General features: G+C 30.4%; 1 protein-coding gene across 1 annotated transcript in view; it reads right to left on the reverse strand.

Annotated features, from left to right (window-relative positions):
* LOC101894446 (rabphilin-3A) overlaps positions 1-20,166 on the reverse strand; it is a 28,049-nt gene that overhangs the window by 980 nt on the left and 6,903 nt on the right. Inside the window, exon 2 of the mRNA XM_005187588.4 lies at positions 7-1,438. Within this exon, the coding sequence (XP_005187645.1) occupies positions 7-1,438 (1,432 nt within the window). The remainder of the gene's footprint in view (positions 1-6; positions 1,439-20,166) is intronic.

The following is a 20,166-nucleotide window of genomic DNA, read 5'->3' on the forward strand; positions in this document are numbered from 1 at the left end:
ACTTACCGTCGACAAACAAATCTTGGCAGCACCCAAAAAATCATGTCCATATTTATCCTCATCGAAAATGGCCACATACAGCAAAGCATTACCCAATTCATCTGGTTCCACGCCCACAAACTGCAGGGTATCATTGAATTCTGGATTTCTGGTTTTGTGTACACACTTGGTCTTTTGCCATCTCAAATATTTGGGCTTGCCCTCGGCCGTCACAATATTCAACTTACAATAAGGATCCGTCAGACCTAACGGATCCATGGGTGGCAAATCCCGGGCCCTTACCACACACGCATCCAAGGCATGATCATTTTCTCGATAGCATATGGAAACCTCCAACCAACCCAGCAAAGGATCCCGACAATGGGCATTTACTTGCTGGTGGCTGTGGTGATTTATGGATCCGGTGGTACCCGAAGTGCCCGATGAGCTATCACTCACAGACCAAGAAGAAGAAACAGAGCTCCTCCTATTACTGGTATTGTAATTTCCACTTTCCCGGCGTGTTGCCGAACCCTGTGAGGCCGTCGTTAATACTGTGGATACCGTCGATATGTTATCATATTCCTGCTGGCCATTACCTTCGCAACGGGAATTTGAGCGATTGTTGAAAAAGAAAGCATTCGAAAGTCTTCGTTCTCCCCCAGAGCCATCAATAAAACTGCGTATGGAACCAAAGGTTCGCATGCGAAAGCTATCCTCCCGTTGCAGCTTACTTGGGCTGATATCACTACTGGCCGAGGGGCTAACACTCATGTTGCTGCTGGAGCCGCCTATGGCCAATTGATTCATGGCATTGCCCACCCCACCACCATCCAACTCATCTTTGGATTTATTTGCCCCTCCCTCCTCCTCCTCTTCTTCTTCCTCGGAACTGCTGGAATCACATACCCTTATTGTGAGTTTTTTCACTCGCACATTTCTCGTGGGAGTTGTCTGGCAACTGAGAGCCCTACGCTGGGCCATCAATGCCTCGGTGGCCATCGATGATGCGCTGTGTCGGGTCGGGGTTGATGTCGTTGAGCCTGGTGGTATTTCATACCTTGGAAGACCTTTAAAAAACCATGCACCCGATTTTTTCCACATCTCCCGTGTCTCGGAACAAATCCGACACAGCCATATCTCTTTGGTTTTCTCCACCGTGTGGTAGCGTATACTTATATCGAGGCTACATTTGGGACACACGGACTTTTTACAATCCTCACAGATGATGCGTTGGGCCCGCAGTAGACCGAAAGCATCACCACACAGTCGACAACAATTCGGACCTTTTTCTACGGCACGAGATTTGATTTTTTCCACACGATCCACCAGGCGTCCGACCCTTTGCCGCTCGGCACTTTCAATTTCTTCATTGCGCTGGATGACAGATATAATGGCGGCTTGCTCTTCGGGGCGTAGAGGTTCATGGACTTGGGAACTGTTCCAGCCGGCTCGTAATCTGGAAATAAAATTGAGAAAAAATGTGAGACTTAGGCCAAAAAAGATAAAAAAGAACGAATTACTTTAAAGCATACTTTTAGACACTCCTTGAAAAGGATGAGATCAATAAAAGGAGTGAGGGTAAATTGCACCATGTTGACATTTTTAAAGCATACTTTTAGGCCGTAAATTTAATAAAAAAAATAAAATCATGGATTGAATTATTTAAAAATTTAATTTAAAAAATTAAAAAATTTCATTTAAAAATTAAATTTATAAAATTTTTATTTAAAAAGTTAAATTTTGAAAAATTTTATTTAAAACTTAAATTTAGAAAATTTTATTTAAAAAATTAAAAATTGTATTTAAAAATTAAAATTTTAAAAATTTTATTTAGAAAATTAAATTTTGAAAAGATTTATTTAAAAATTAAATTTTGAAAAATTCATTAAAAATTATATTTAATTTATTTCTTACAAGGACTAATAAACATTAAAGCATATTTCTTCCCCAGCCTGTCAGTTTTTTTAAGTTTTAAGCAACTTTATCCCTTTGTATAACATGAAACTCAATTTCCATTTAAAAAAATAAAAAAATTCTTTTAAAAAATTAATTCATTTTGAAATATTTAAATGAAAAAATTGAATTTTGAAACATTTTATTTTAAATTAAATTTGTAAAAACTACACTAAAATATTTAATTTAAGGACTAATAAACATTAAAGCGTATTTTTCCCGCAGTCTGTCAGTTTTTTTTTAAGTTTTAACAGTTATGAAACTCAATTTTAATATAAAAATAAATAAAAATTTTAAATAATACAAAAAATCATGGACTGAATTTTTAAAAAATGTCATTTAAAAAATTAGATTTTGAAAATTTTCATTTAAAAATTTTCATTTAGAAAATAAAATTTTGAAAAATTTTATTTTAAATTTCTAAAAATTTCATTAAAATGATATTTAATTTATTTATTTGAAGGACCAATATTTTTTCCGCAGTCTGTCAGTTTTTTATACACACACCCAATAAAACTGTTATACAGTTCTAAAATACTATTTTATTGTTGTTATTTTTTTTATTTATTTATTAATATCTGCTATCAATTTGTATAACAGTTTTTTATTTAAAAATTTCTTTCTTTCCATTTTCTGAGATTATTATGGGGATTTAGAAAATAAAATATGTTAAGAGACCATATAATACTTCCGAATAGACTTTGAGGACTTTAAAACGTTCATTTTTTTGCATTAAAAACATTTTATATAATTTTTACGTGAGTATAACAGTTACAAAACTGTTATACATAAGCGGAAAGAACTGTTTTGTAGATTGCAAACATCGCTTTATTGTTTTTATTTCATAAATATACTATTTTTTGCTACGTATAACAGTTTTCCAAACTGTTATACTTAACGAAAAACTGTTATACAAAATTAAAAATGTTTTTTTATTTATTTAAGAATATTTTGCATGCCATCAAAATTATTTTGTCGATTTTCTTTGGGGGGAAAACCCCCGAAGATATGCTATAAAAGTTGTAATACATCTTTTTGAGAAGCGGTTCAATTTTCCAATGAATTTTAAATTAAAACAATAAAATATGTTAATAGACCATAGAATACTTTCCCATAGACTGTGAGGTCTTAGAAATATTAATTTTTTGTATTTAAATACATTTTATATGATTTCTACTTGAGTATAACAGTTATAAAATTGTTATACATAAACGAAAATAACTGTTATACAAATCGTAAAAATTGCTTTATTGTTTTTATTTCATAAATATACATTTTTTTTGCAACGTATAACAGTTTTCCAAACTGTTATACTAAGCGAAAAACTGTTATACAAATCTAAAAAATGGCTTGAAATATTATTTTTATTTATTTAAGGATATTTTGCATTCCAAAGTGCCAAAATTATTTATCCGATTTTTGTTGGGGGAAAAAACCCCTGAAGATATGCTATAAAAATTGTAATACATCTTATTGAGAAGCGCTACAATTTTCTAATGAATTTTTCCCAACAAAGAACAAAAAAAAATCTAAACCCTTTCGTCCTCCTGTCATAAAAAGAACCCTTTGTTTATTTATTCAAATTTAATAAGTTACAAAGACGACACACAAATTGTTGTAATATTTTTTTGTGTTTTTTTTTTTCATAAAAACTAACCCTTATCCTTTTTTACTTTAGAAGGGAGAGGGCAACATTTTCATTCTGTCTAATAAAAACATAACATTTTCTATGGAATTAATTCACATCCCATTAAATGGCAATTATCCCTTGCTCAGCAAAATTGCAAAAACAACAACAACGAATCTCAACGAATTTTGTTAAAAAATATATATGACCCAAAGTAACATTTTTGGCAAAACAACTGTGCTCTGCTGCTTGAGAGAAGGGCCAATTGTACCCTTAGGTAAGACAATTTTAATGTGGGTGTAAAACTGGCATGAAGGCGTTTCAAGGGAAAGCAGGACATGAGATAATATTTTTTTCTTCTTCAATTTATGGTGGCAATGGGAACAATCATATCAAAGCGTAAAGAATTTATCGTTTTGAGATTAAAGAAACGGAAGAAATAAGGTACAAATTTATCATTCTTAAAATTGCTGAAGGAAGAGGAATATATTTATGTTTAAAAAACAAACAAATATTTGTTGGTGAATATATTTTTTATAAATGAGTTGTTGTTTAGAAAAAAAATCATTGTATGAAGTTTTTCCAGAGAAAAAATTCTTTGCCGAACTTTTTTCCATAAAAAATTGATTGGTGATTTTTTTCCATAGACAAATCATTGGGGAATTTTTTTTTTCATAGAAAAAATTATTGGTGAACTTTTTTCCATAGAAAAAAATCATTGGTGCACTTTTACCATGACAAAAAAATTACTTTTTTCCATAAAAAATTGATTGTTGAATTTTTTTCCATAGAAAAAATTATTGGTGAATTTTTTTTTCATAGAAAAAAGTTCATTGGTGAACATTTTTTTTCATAGAAAAAAGTTCATTGGCGAACATTTTTTTTCATAGAAAAAAGTTCATTGGCGAACATTTTTTTTCATAGAAAAAAATTCATTGGTGAACATTTTTTTTCATAGAAAAAAGTTCATTGGTGAACATTTCTTTTTTCATAAAAAAAAGTTCATTGGTGAACATTTTTTTTTCATAGAAAAAAGTTCATTGGTGAACATTTTTTTTTCATAGAAAAAAGTTCATGGGTGAAAAATTTTTTTCATAGAAAAAAGTTCATTGGTGAACATCTTTTTTTTCATAGAAAAAAGTTCATTGGTGAAAATTTTTTTTTCGATAGAAAAAAGTTCATTGGTGAACATTTTTTTTTTCATAGAAAAAAGTTCATTGGTGAACATTTTTTCGACAGAAAAAAGTTCATTGGTGAACCTTAAAGAGATTAAAGAAACGGAAGAATTAAGGTACAAATTTATCATTCTTAAAATTGCTGAAGGAAGAGGAATATATTTATGTTTAAAAAACAAACAAATATTTGTTGGTGAATATATTTTTTATAAATGAGTTGTTGTTTAGAAAAAAAATCATTGTATGAAGTTTTTCCAGAGAAAAAATTCTTTGCCGAACTTTTTTCCATAAAAAATTGATTGGTAAATTTTTTCCATAGACAAATCATTGGGGAATTTTTTTCATAGAAAAAATTATTGGTGAACTTTTTTCCATAGAAAAAAATCATTGGTGCACTTTTACCATGACAAAGAAATTACTTTTTTCCATAAAAAATTGATTGTTGAATTTTTTTCCATAGAAAAAATTATTGGTGAATTTTTTTTCATAGAAAAAAGTTCATTGGCGAACATTTTTTTTCATAGAAAAAAATTCATTGGTGAACATTTTTTTTTATAGAAAAAAGTTCATTGGTGAACATTTTTTTTTCATAAAAAAAAGTTCATTGGTGAACATTTTTTTTTTCATAGAAAAAAGTTCATTGTTGAACATTTTTTTTTCATAGAAAAAAGTTCATTGGTGAAAAATTTTTTTTTCATAGAAAAAAGTTCATTGGTGAAAATTTTTTTTCATAGAAAAAAGTTCATTGGTGAACATTTTTTTTCATAGAAAAAAGTTCATTGGTGAACATTTTTTTTCATAGAAAAAGTTCATTGGTGAACATTTTTCTTTTTCGATAGAAAAAAGTTCATTGGTGAACATTTTTTCGATAGAAAAAAAGTTCATTGGTGAACATTTTTTTTCATAGAAAAAAGTTCATTGGTGAACATTTTTCTTTTTCGATAGAAAAAAGTTCATTGGTGAACATTTTTTCGACAGAAAAAAGTTAATTGGTGAACATTTTTTCGACAGAAAAAAGTTCATTGGTGAACCTTTTTTCGATAGAAAAAATTTCATTGGTGAAAATTTTTTCGATAGAAAAAAGTTCATTGGTGAAAATTTTTTCGATAGAAAAAAGTTCATTGGTGAAAATTTTTTCGATAGAAAAAAGTTCATTGGTGAACATTTTTTCTATAGAAAAAAAGTTCATTGGTGAACATTTTTTCTATAGAAAAAAGTTCATTGGTGAACATTTTTTCTATAGAAAAAAGTTCATTGGTGAATATTTTTTTTTATGGAAAAAAGTTCATTGGTGAACATTTTTTCTATGGAAAAAAGTTCATTGGTGAACATTTTTTCTATGGAAAAAAGTTCATTGGTGAACATTTTTTCTATGGAAAAAAGTTCATTGGTGAACATTTTTTCTATGGAAAAAAGTTCATTGGTGAACATTTTTTCTATGGAAAAAAGTTCATTGGTGAACATTTTTTCTATGGAAAAAAGATCATTGGTGAACATTTTTTCTATGGAAAAAAGTTCATTGGTGAACATTTTTTCTATGGAAAAAAGTTCATTGGTGAACATTTTTTCTATGGAAAAAAGTTCATTGGTGAACATTTTTTCTATAGAAAAAAGTTCATTGGTGAACATATTTTCTATGGAAAAAAGTTCATTGGTGAACATTTTTTCTATTGGAAAAAAATTATTTTTTAAAAATTTCCCCATAGAAAAAATTCATTGGTTTTCCCATAGAAAAAAATTTATTGGTGAAAAAAATTCATTGGTGAATTTTTTTCCTATTTTTTATATTTTCTTTGTATTGATGCCATTTAAGGCAATAATTAATTCCTTTGTCTGTTATCACCGCCTAAACAGCTGTTTCCTGCCACTCTCTCCCTCTGTCTTTGTTTCTACATTTGTTTTATCAGTGCTTTTTTTTTGGTGAACTTTGCTTTCAAGTTCATCATTTAATTAATTCCATGCGGAATTGTCGATTTCCAAATGGTTTTAAATTTGCATTGGCAATAGGCAAACAGAGGTTAGGAAAATCGTAATTTAGTTTGGTATTGTTTTTGTATTTCCCATAAACAAAGGAACCTACCCCCAATACTCAACCACCCACCCCCACCTAAAGGAAAACTGTAGCCTAGCGGAGGCCAACAACTTAACTCTGAGCAAAACAGCAACGACCGACCTTAAACTAAGCCGCTGTGTAATATCAGCCGACAATAATAATAACAACAACAGCAGCTTTTCACCTTTAAGCCAAACAAAACAACAACATTTGGGGAGGGAGGGAGGGTGCGTGGGTGGTTGGTTGGTTGAATATGAGAGAATACAGCAGTGTGGCTTTTGCTGTTGCCTTATTGTCTGGCAAACAGTGCGTCAGTCATATCATACAAAACTACCACCTCTCCTTCTCCCTCCCCCCCTTCTATGCAGAAGTTATGCTGATGAACATAAACTTCAGCACTTCAATAGTCCTTCAAGCAAAACGTGGCCATTATTCCTGAGTATTATTCATGTAGAGCCAACCAAGCATTTATGCATCCACCAGTCGGTTATTATGACGGACTGGCTGACTGGCTAAATAAACAGCCAAAGGCCCACTCACACACATACACATGATTTTGAATTTTTAAAGACTGGTACAGAACGTGGTAACAATAACGGAAAACAAACACCTGTAAGCATAAATGACATATGTCATTAAATGTGTGCGACACAACAGAATGTAAGCCTTTCGGATTTAAATGGAGGTTGTGGGCAAAGGATGGTGGCGATGGTGGTGGTCATCATTTATGAAGGACAGCAAATAATTGTCTTTGGTGAAATGCATGTCCTTTACAAAAATCACCAAGCCATCAACTGAAGAAGGGAAAAACAACAATTATCAAAGCATACTTTTTGGCGCCTTTTTTCACAGCATTTAATAGAAATTATATTCAAATCATACCACCCTATAATGAATTGCTAGAGGGTTGATGTATTCTGTAAAAATGCTCCCCATAGTATCCTGGTAAATATCCTGGACCATACTATATACATTAATTGCAAGGATCACAGCATATCTTTAATATATTTATTATATGCTTGAAAGAAGGGAAGTTTTTAAACCCTTTTTTTTGGAAAATGTACTAAAAAGGACCCTTTAATGAAGAGCTGGAGTCATAATATGTTTTACAAAAATGTAGCTTATTGCGCTCTTAATAAAATTCCGGACGAAACTAAATGCCTAAAATTTAAGGATTCCCAGGAGTCTAATGCAATATTTTTGTTATGTAACTTTTCGAAAAAGTTAACTACAGACCCCTATAATGAGCTGCTAGATGGTTGATGTATTCTGCAAAAGTGTTCCCCATGGTATCCTGGAAAATATACTTAACCACATCATATAGCTAGAATGCAGGATATTCTAAATAAATTCGTTATATTAGTGAAAAAAAGAAAAGTTGTTTTAGGGGAAATGTACAAAAACGGACCTCTAAATGTAACACCAGAGGGTTAAGATGTTCTACAAAAATGTAGCTTATTGTGTTTTTAATAAAATCCCGAAAGAAACAAAATGCCTAAAATTTAAGGATTCCCAGGAATCTAATAAAAGTTTGTTTTATCCAAAGTCGACAATTTTTATCACTTTGCGCAAAAAGTTAAATAAAGACCCCTATAACGAGTTGCTAGAGGGTCAATATGTGTTCCCCATCATATCCTGGAAAATATCCTGGAACACAGTATATACCTAAGATGAAAGGATTACAGGATATCCTATATAGACTGTTTATATTATTGAAAAAAAGGGAAGATTTTTAATTATATTTTTGGGGGAAATGTACCGAAATGGGCCTCTAAATGAAACGACAGAGGGGTAAGATGTTCTACAAAAATGTAGCTTATTGTGCTCTTAATAAAATTCCAGACGAAACTAAATGTCTAAAATTTAAGGATTCCCAGGAGTCCAATGAAACATTTTTGTTATTTAAAAGCGACAATTTTTGTAACTTTTCGAAAAAGTTAACTAAAGACCCCTATAATGTGCTGCTAGAGGGTTAATGTATCCTGCAAAAGTGTTCCCCATAGTATCCTGGGTAATATCTTAAACCACACCATATAGCTAAAATGCAAGGATCACAGGATATCCTATATAGACTCTTTATATTATTGAAAAAAATGGAAGATTTTTAACTGTTTTTAAGGAAAATGTACCAAAACGGAACCCTAAATGAAACGCCAGAGTGTTAGGATATTCCACAAAAATGTAGCTTATTGTATTCACAATAAAATCTCCAAACAAACCAAATGCCTAAAATTCATGGATTCCCCGGAATCTAATGAAATATTTTTGTTATTCAAAAACAATAATTTTTGTAACTTTTCCAAAAAGTTAACCAAAGACCCCTTTAATGAGTTGCTAGAGTGTTAACATATTCTGCAAAAGTGGTCCCCATAGTATCCTGGAAAATATCCTGGAACACAGTATATACCTAAGATGAAAGGATCACAGGATATCCGAAATAGATTTGTTATATTATAGAAAAAAGGAAAGTTTTCTAACTCTTTTTTGAGGGAACTGTAACAAAACGGACCCTCAAATGAAACGCCAGAGGGTTAAGATATTCTACAAAAATGTAGCTTATTGCGCTCTCAATAAAATCCCTGAACAAAGGAAATGCCTAAAATTTACGGATCCCCATGAATCGAATGAAATATTTTTGTTACTCAAAAACAACAATTTTTGCAACTTTTCGAAAAAGTTAAGTGAAGGCAACTATAATGAGCTGCTAGAGGGTTAATGTTTTCTGCAAAAGTGTTGCCCAGAGTATCCTGGAAAATATCCTGGAACATACTATATATCTAAAATGCAAGGATCACAGGATATCTTAAATAAATTTGTTATATTATTAAAAAAATGGGAAGTTGTTTAACTCTTTTTTGAGGGAACTGTAACAAAACGGACCCTCAAATGAAACGCCAGAGGGTTAAGATGTTCTACAAAAATTTAGCTTATTGCGTTCTCAATAAAATCGCTCCACAAAGAAAATGTCTAAAATTTATAGATTCTCTGGAATCTAATAAAATATTTTTGTTATTCAAAAACAACAATTTTTGTAACATTTCAAAAAAGTTAACTGAAGACGCCTATAATGAGCTGCTAGAGAGATAATGTATTCTGCAAAAGTGTTGCCCAGAGTATCCTGGAAAATATCCTAGAACACACCATAATCCTAAAATGCAAGGATCACAGGATATCTTAAATATATTTGTTACATTATTGAATAGAGGGAAGCTCTTTAATTTTTTTTGGAGGAACTTTACCAAATTGTACCCCTAAATAAGACGTCCAGAAAATTTTTGTTTATTCTCTCTAGGCTCATTATTTCCAATTACAGTTAATTGATTACATTTTGTGCAAATTGGACTTTAGTTTTGGGTATCAACTGCATGAAATTTCACCCAAAAATTTCTTAAAATTCCAATTTAATTTCAATAAATTGCCTGTTCTACAGAAGGCCTATGCCATCAATAAAACCAAACCCAATAAAATTGTGTATAAACACAAGATTCCAATCAATAATCAATGAACATTTAAGGAGTAACATATTTTTGTTGAAAAAAACAGAGATAACCCCCTCCCCGATGCAAAAATTCGTCCCTGTGTATAGCAGGACGAAAATTGTGGTATGTAAATTCCGATTACGTGCTTTCGTTTTCCCCGTTCTTTTTTTCGTTTTTTTTTTACATTTTCATTTGCCTATGAGCATATCAAAGTTAAATACTGGTTTCCCAGATGATTCCGTCGTGCATGTGAAAAAAATCAACGGCAACTTACAGATCCCCTGGTAGTTAGGGGTTAATAGCTTTGTGTTTGTGTTTGTTTTTACACGCCTGCTATGTCTCCCACTTGTTCTGTTCCGACAACAAATAAAACGAACATCCTCACTAAGCAAATAGAATGCCTGGCATAATAATGAGAGAATGTGAATAAAAAGAAGTGACGTTTTTTTTGTTTTTCTCCAGAACTCACCTCCATTGGAGGAGTCTTTGGGATTTGACAGAAAAAAGTTTATCTGCATATAACTTGTACCACAGTTTCCAGCTTCTATCTAACTGGAGCGGCGAAATTAAGTTAGTTTGACTTTATCAGACACTTAGGCATAGAAGGGAGACAAAAAAAAAACGTCTGTAGAAATGCAAAAAAAAAACTTTTATATTTCCATTTTACACCAGGAAATGAGCAAAGTTCCTCTCTAAGGAGTAATGGGTTGGTTGGGAAAAAATTACAATACTTGGCGTCTGAAGTTTCTAAAAGGTTTCAGTTTTTTTCCGATGGCTTCATAAGCATAAAATGAACAAAACTTTTTAACTATGAAGAAAAGCAAGATGAAATATGGGATGAAACTTCCTCCCATCGCCAAGGAAGATGGTAATTCAAAGGAGTTCCCCTTTTAATTTAAGAGGAGAAATAGAAGTCGTGCAAAGTTAGAAAAGTAAAAAGTTGATTTAAAAATTGTATTAAGCCTTATTCATGAGTTCATAAAACGCCTTATTTAAATATGTCAAATAAGAGGACGAATTTTCGAAAAAAAATGGTAAATAGGTGCCGATGTAAAGTCGTCTTCAATATGGTAACGCAAAACTGATCCATTTTGTGTTTGATAAAAAGGAATACGGCTCGAAGAAACCTCCATTTATTTGATATACTTTCCTTATTATTACAAAAAGACAATGGCGCCCAACATCACTCACAATAACAAAAAAAAAAAACAAAATTTGGCAAAACTAAATGGAAAATATGACTGAACGAGAAAAAAAAACTTGGAATGGGAGCTTATCCTTTTAAAGCGAACGTTTCGGCCCGTTTTTAAAACAAAGATTCAGTGAATTCAGAAAAAGTGGTCAAATGGGCGTATTTTAAAATATTTTTTTTTTCCAAAACGAGAATTAATGATAATTTTTTTGTAGTACACATTAATTATACAAATTTCTTTTGTTCAGAGACTCACAATGAAATTTGAACTAGAATATTTCTTGCTTTGACATCTACTTCAAGAAATGACGTATAAAAGCAGATTTTGACTTAGAATGGAAACGTACAAGAATTGGCGAAAATTAAAGAGTTAATTTGTAGACCAAAATTGATGATATAATTTTAACGGTACAAATTAAGTATATAAACTTCATTTGTTCAGAGACCCATAATGAAATTTGATCTAGAAGATTTCTTCCATTAAAACTTTTTCCAAAAAGTCAAGAATTATCGAAGATTTTTACTTAGAATGGAATTGTGTAAGATTTGGCAAAAATAAAAGGCTTATTTTATAACCCAAATTTATGATATATTTTTAATGATACACATTAAGTATACAAATTTCTTTTGTTCAGAGACCCATAATGAAATTCGATCTAGATCAATTCTTCCTTTGAAACTTTCCCCAAAAAATCAAGGATTAAGGAAGATTTTGTTTCAGAATTGAAACGTATAAGAATTGGCGAAAATAAGAAGGTTATTTTATGAAACCAATTTTGATTATATATTTTTTGTGTAACATATTATTTATATACGTTTGTTTTCTTGAGAAACCCATAATGAAATTCAATGCAGAATAATTCTTTCTTTGACACTTTCTCTAGAACATGAAGTATAAAAGGAGATTTTTACTTAGAATGGAATCATGTGAGATTTGGGGAAAATAAAAAGGTTAATTTTTCCAAACCAATTTTGATGATAAATTTTTAATTGTACATATTAAGTATACAAATTTTTTTTTGTTCAGAGATCCATAATGAAATTCGATCTAGAACAATTCTTCCTTTGAAACTTTCTCCAAAAAAACAAGGAATAAGGGGGATTTCGACTTATAATGGAAAGTTGTTAAATTAGCTGTAAAAAAACATAACCCATACTTTTCATTTGTAATACACGAATTTCGAATGCAATTTTCTTAAAAACTATTATACCTACATACATAATTTATTCTGAGATTAATAATGAAATTTTGTATAAAATATTTCTACCTTTCATACTTTTCCCAAAATTTAAGGATTAAGGAAGACTCTGACTTAGAATGAAAACGTGTTGAATTAGCAGTTAAAAAAACATAACCCATAATTTTCATTTGTATTACACGAATTTCGAATGCAATTTTTTTAAAAACTATTATACCTAGATACATAATTTATTCTGAGATTAATAGTGAAATTTTGTATAAAATATTTCTACCTTTCATACTTTTCCCAAAAACTGAGTGATTAAGGGAAATTTTGACTCATGATGGAAAGGTGTTAAATTAGCAGTAAAAAACATCAACACACAATTTTGACTTGTAATATATAAATTTCATATATAATTATATTAAAAACTATTATACCTAGACATATAATTTATTCTGAGACTCATAGTGAAATTTTTTATCAAATATTTCTTCCTTTCATACTTTTCCCAAAACCCGAGTGATTAAGGGAGATTTTGACTTTTAATGGAAAGGTGTTAAATTAGCAGTAAAGTAACATAACCCATAATTTTGACTTGTAATGTATAAATTTCGTATGTAATTTTCTTAAAAACTATTGTACCTGGACATGTAATTAATTCTGAGATTTATAGGGAAATATTTTTTCCTTTGATACTTTTACCAAAATCTAAGTGATTAAGGGAAATTTTGACTTATAATGGAAATGTGTTAAATTAGCAGTAAATAACATCAACACATAATTTTTACTTGTAATATATTAATTTCGTATATAAATATCTTAAAAACTATTATACCTAAATATAGGGTTTATTCTGGGATTTGTAGTGAAATTTTGTATCAAATATTTCTTCCTTCGATACTTTCCCAAAAACTAAGCTATTGAGTGAGATTTCAATCAATAATGGAAAGGTGTTAAATTCTCAGTAAAAAACAACACATAATTTTGACTTGTAATATATAAATTTCGTACATAATTTTCTCAAAAACTATTATACATAGACATATAATTCATTCTGAGATTTATAATGAAATTCTGTATAAAATATTTCTTTCTTTGATACTTTTCCTAAAAACTAAGTGATTAAGGGACATTTCGAACTATAATGGCAAGGTGTTAAATTAGCAGAAAAAATAATCAACACAAAATTTTGACTTGTAAAATGTAAATTTCGTATAAAATTTTCTTAAAAACTATTATACCTAGATATATTGTTTATTTTGAGATTTGTAGTGAAATTTTGAATAAAATAGTTCTTCCTTTAATACTTTTACTAAAAACTAAGTGATTAAGGGAGATTGCGACTTATAATGGAAAGGTGTTAAATTAGCAGTAAAATAACATAACCCATAATTTTGACTTGTAATGTATAAATTTCGTATGTAATTCTCTTAAAAACTATTATACCTAGGTATATGTTTTATTCTGAGATTAATAATGAAATTTTGTCTAGAATTTTCTTCTATTGAGAATTTATGCCTAAAACGAAAATTTATGTCACTTTCATGCATCAAACCAAAAAAAGACCAAGGAAATATTTTTCAAAAATGGAAACATGTTCGAGTACTTTTTTGCAACACTGATCCGTATATATTCTTGGTAAATACTGGAAATAGAGATTTCTCGTCTTTGGTGACTTATAGTAAAATTTGATAGAGAATATTTTTATCTTTGACATCGTTCTTCTAGAATGATGCTTTGTAGAAGAATTTTGCATAAACTCACATAAAGTATGGCTTTAACCCAAAATATTAGAAAATATTTTCGATTTTTTTTCGGAATATTGATACAGAAATATTTTGGTATACAATGGAAATAAAGATTTTTCGTCTTTGGTGACTTATAGTGAAATTTGATAGGGATTATTTTTGTCTCTGACATCATCCTTCTAGAATGATGCTTTGTAGGAGAATTTTGCATAAACTCACATAAAGTACGACTTTAATACAAAAAATTAGAAAATATTTTCGAGTTTTTTTTCGGAACATCGATACGAAAATGTTTCGGTATACAATGGAAATAGAGATTTCTCGTCTTTGGTGACTTATAGTGAAATTTGATTGGAAATATTTTTGTCTTTGACATCATCCTTCTAGAATGATGCTTTGTGGAAGATTTTGCATAAATACATACGAAGTACGACTTTAACCCTAAAATGTGTGTTTAAATATTTATAAATTCCTGGCATTCAGGTTAGATTTAGACTTTTAACGTCTTCTAAGACCTATAGTAAAATTTTATGACAAATAATTTTGTAGAATATTTTGACTTGCTACGATGACGTTCAATTGAAGTTTTTAAGCATTTTTTTCAAAAAAGAATCTAAAAGACCCTTTTTGTGGTTCGCTTTAGGATTAAAATGTTCGATAAAAATAATGCCCGTATTATTATCAGTAACATTGCCAAAGACACTAAGAGCCTAAAATGCAAGGATTCCCTGGAATTCGGAAAAAAGTTGTTTTTATTGACGAAAATAAAGACAAAATATGAAAAGAAGTACGATTTTAACCAAACTTACTGGCGTTTAGGTAAAACTAAGACTTTTGATGTATTCTGGGGCCTATAGTAGAATTTAATGACAAAACATTTTATAGAATATTTTGACTTGCTACAATTCCGTTCAAGGGAGTATTTAAGCATTTCCTAAAAAAAAGGACATAAAAGACCTTTCTGGTGGCTAGCTTAAGGGTTAAATTGATAAAATTGAATCACCAAAATAATCCTCGTATTGTTCTCAGCAATACTGCCGAAGACACTTTATATCTTAAATGCAAGTCTTCTAAGGAATCTTAAACCGAAAATTTCAAAAAATCAATTGGTGATGGCGCCCAACACCTTCAGCAAAGGCATGGATGGACCTCTTTTCCAGCGATGAAACCCTCAGTTTTTTAGTAATTTTAGGAAAATTCAGGTTTTCCTCTTTCTTCCCAAACAGCCGCGAAATTTGTCAGCTAATGAAACCTCCAGAAAAATTGAACTTGCTGGTCAAAAGATTGTTCCCTTCCCTTCTCAAAGTTGAGGTGAACGTTAGTGTTAGTATTATGTCTACTCGTTCATAGAATATATATCTTTATCTTAGTAAATGACACTGGTCCGCAGTTCGAAATCCAAAAATCCTTGGAGGATCCTTTGCACTTTTCCAAATATCCTTTTGGGAATATAGCCTACCATGGTTTTTGATGTCCTTTAAAATCTTAGAAAAAAATCCCCCTGTCTGGGTATTTTGTTTTGCATTCATTTACATATTTTTTTTTGGTTTTTATTTACATTCCCATTTCTATTTTTAATTTTCATTTCCTTTTTTTCTGTACTTGTCTGTTACTGTTGAAATCTTGTTTTTTTCACTTTGTTGTTAACTGTCGTGGGAAATTTATTTTTGTACTGCTTTCTTTTGTCATCCGGCGAATGGAAAATGTTTTACAAATGTTTTGATATAATCAGCGCGGATAGGCAGAGGCGTCAGAGCCTTAGGCAAAAAAATAGAAAAGAGATATTTAGCATAAAATTATATATTTTTTAAGAGTGGTTATTCGACATTTTATTTCTAAAACATCTACATAAAAATGAATAATGTTAGGTTGGGAAAAAGTTTTGGGGCATAAATTGAGTCCAGACAATTTATCTATTTGAAAATGCTAAGAATTTTATGAATTTGTAATAAAATTGAACAAATCAGCTGACATTTATAGTCAGCTGATCATTTTTATACAAAAAATCCTAAAAGTATGCAATACATTTTTTATATTTGTATTTCTGTTTTCTACAATTGAAATATTAACAATTTCGATTGTCCTTCCTATTGTAGCTATCCTCTTTCTTCCATATTCAAGGTTATGGGAAAGCATTATGACCCTAAACTCCAATGACAATGTGTGTTCAATGTCAGATAATAGACTTTTTTTCTATTCTTATTAAGATTTTTCCAAAGACTTCATGTGGCATCTACAATTTCCGTTATCCTTCCTTGTATTCCATTTTGTTCTATTAATTTCATTATAAATCTCCTGTGTGGGAAAGGAAAACAAGTAACTCCTTGGCGATGTAATTCAATATTTGCCTTGGATTAAAACCCTGAATGCCTGAAGTAAGGGCAATCATGAAACTTAAGATGGCTAAAAATAATGGTTTTGTCATAATTTAAGACAAAATTGAACATATCAGCTGATACATATAAAAAATAAGCCTAAAAGTATGACTTTCCAAATCAATAATTTAAATACATTAACATCAATGTAATTTACGTTAACTTTAATGCATACTTTAAGGAGTCTATTAAATATTTAATAAGCCACCCGTGGTTATTAGTTTAACCACCCAACTAAAACCAATAATTGCCAATAAAAATTATTAACTACTAATTAACACCATAAATTCTAACTCTCATACTCCTCTCCCACCCCCCTCTCCCTTTCGATATCCACACAATGGCTACAGATATAAAGTCAATTAAAATTATTAAGAACTTAATAACAATGAACCTGGGTGGAGGCAAAAAAAAAGCCCACACCAAACAAACATCGTTTGTCCATTCCACAGAAACATTTCAAAAAAAACAACAAGAGAAAACACTCTTCTCGTTAAACATTTAGACGCCAAAATCGTCCCACTATTCTAAACACTCACGCAATTGTGTCCTATTCCCGCCCACCCGAAACACAACGGCTGGCGTCGATAATAACGGAACATTAACAGCGTCAGTGACCGCATCAACAGCATCCTTGTTGCGCTCATTGACAAATAATGGCGTCGTCTATATTGCAACCCATGGCTAAGATGTCTTGCACAGAGTTGCCATATTTTTGAGACTCTATACGGAAAAAAATCTTGCCTTTCCGGGTGATTATGAAAGAAGTTGTTTTGCATCAAAATAATTTAGTTATAGACAATAGGTCGCAAATATTCTTACAATGAAATATATCAAAAAGTTTCTGTAAAAATTTTCAAGGTTGCGTAACTTTTGAAATATTTGAGATATCTTCATGAAACAACTTGATTTAGAAAGAAGAAAATGTCGTTTTCATTGCTTGCAAGAGTTATGGGTATAGCTGATCAAATTTCGGAGTTATAGGTTAAAATTCGGAAATGCTCAAAAATTAAATATGCTAGCATATTTTTCGTAACCGATCTGCAGAGGTGATAACTGCTGAAATAATTATGATATCTTTAAAGTATTAATTGAATACGAAAGAGGACTATCCTAGCTTTAACTTGTGTTTGAGTTATGTCGGTGTAACTACTCGAGTTCCTGAGTTATCAGTAAAGTTTCACATTTGCTCAAAAATTATAATGTTTGACATTTTTTCCGTAATCGCATTAAAGGGGCCATAACTTGGGAAATAGTTGAGATATCTTCATCAAATAACTTAAATTTGAAAGAATGCTATGCTAGCTTAAAGTTTTCTTTGAGTCATATCAATGCAATTGCTCGTATTCCCGAGTTATCAGTAAAAATTCACATTTGCTCAAAAATTAACATGTTTGACCTTTCTTCCGTAATCGCATTAAAGAGGCCATAACTTTGGAAATAGTTTAGATATTTCCAACAACTAACTTGAATCTGAAAGAATGCTATGATAGTTTTAAGATTTTCTCGAGTCATATCGATGCGATTGCCTGCATTCCCAAGTTATCAGTAAAAATTCACATATGCTCAAAAATTAAAAAGTTCGAACTTTCTTCCGTAATCAACTTGAAGAAACCATACCTTTGGAATTAGTTGAGGTATCTCCATCAAATAACTTGAATTTGAAATAATGCTTTATTAGCTTCAAGTTTTGTTTGAGTCATATTGATGCAGTTGCTCGCATTGCCGAGTTATCAGTAAAAATTCACATTTGCTCAAAAATTAAAATATTTGACCTTTTTTCCGTAATCGCATAAAGGGGACATAACTTTGGAAATAGTTGAGATATCTTCATCAAATAACTTGAATTTGAAAGATTGCAACGCTAGCTTCAAGTTTTACTTGAGTTTTAACGACGCAACAGCTCGAATTTCTGAGTTATAAATAAAAAATAACAAATTCTAAAAAATTCAAATATTTGACCTTTTTTCCGTAATCGCATTAAAAGGACCATAACTTTGGAAATAGTTTAGATATCTCTATCAAATAACTTGAATTTGAAAGAATGCTATGCTAGCTTTAAGTTTTCTTTGAGTCATATCAATGCAATTGCTCGTATTCCCGAGATATAAGCAAAAATTCACATATGCTCAAAAATTAACATGTTTGACCTATTTTGCGTAATCAATTTAAAGAGGCCATAACTTGAGAAATATTTGAGATATCTACAGGAAATAACTTGAATTTGAAAGAATGCTATGCTAGCTTTAAACTATGCTTAAGTCATATCAATGCTATCACTCGTATTCCCGAGTTATCAGTAAAAATTCACAAATTCTCAAAAATCAACATGTTTGACCTTTCTTCCGCAATCTCATTAAAGGAGCCATAACTTTGAAAATAGTTGAGATATCCCCCCAAAAAACCTGAACTTTAAAGAATACTATGCTAGCTTCAAATATTGTTTGAATCATATCGATGCCACCGATCGAATTCCTGAGTTATAGGTAAAAATCCACATTTGCTCAAAAATTAAATAAAATTCCGTAATAGCATTAAAGGGACAATAGCTATGGAAATCGTTGAGATATCTCCAACAAATAACTTGAATTTGAAAGAATGCAATCCTCGCTTTAATGTTTACTTGAGTCATATCAATGCAATTGTTCGTATTCCCGAGTTATAAGTAAAAATAACCAAATGCTAAAAAATTCAAATACTTGATCTATTTTGCGTAATCACTTTGGAGAGGCCATAACTTTGGAAATAGTGTAGATATCTTCATCAAATAACTTAAATTGGAAAGACTGATATGCTTGCTTCAACTTATATTTGAGTAGGATCGATGCAATTGCCAGTATTCTCAAGTTATCAATAAAAATTCACATGTGCTCAAAAACTGAAATGTTTGAACTTTCTTTCGTAATCACTTTAAACAAACCATAACTTTGGAAATTGTTGAGATATCTCTATCAAATAAATTTAATTTGAAAGAAGAAGTTGTTAGCTTCAAGTAGTATTTCAAGTGTATTGATGTAACCGTTCAAATTCCTGAGTTATAAGTAAAAATTCACAAATGTTTAAAAAATTAAATGTTCGATCTATCTCTCTTTATTATTTTAATGAGGCTATAACATTGAAAATTCTTGAGATATCTTCATCAAATAACTAGAATTCGAAAAAGTAATATGCGAGCTTTTAAATTTGTTTGTGTCATGTCGCTGCAAAAGCTCGAATTCTCATGTTATAAGTAAAATTTAACACTTGCATTTTTTAACAAATTTCCGTAATTTTTTTAAAAAGCTATAACTTTGGAAATAATTGAGACATCTTTGTGAAATAGCTTGATTTTACAGAAGATAACCTTTAAATTATATTCATCCGAATTTATATCTGACATTTTGTACGTCGATTTACCT

This window comes from Musca domestica, unplaced genomic scaffold (genome assembly GCF_030504385.1).
Source record: "Musca domestica strain aabys unplaced genomic scaffold, Musca_domestica.polishedcontigs.V.1.1 236, whole genome shotgun sequence".
Lineage (NCBI taxonomy): Eukaryota > Metazoa > Arthropoda > Insecta > Diptera > Muscidae > Musca > Musca domestica.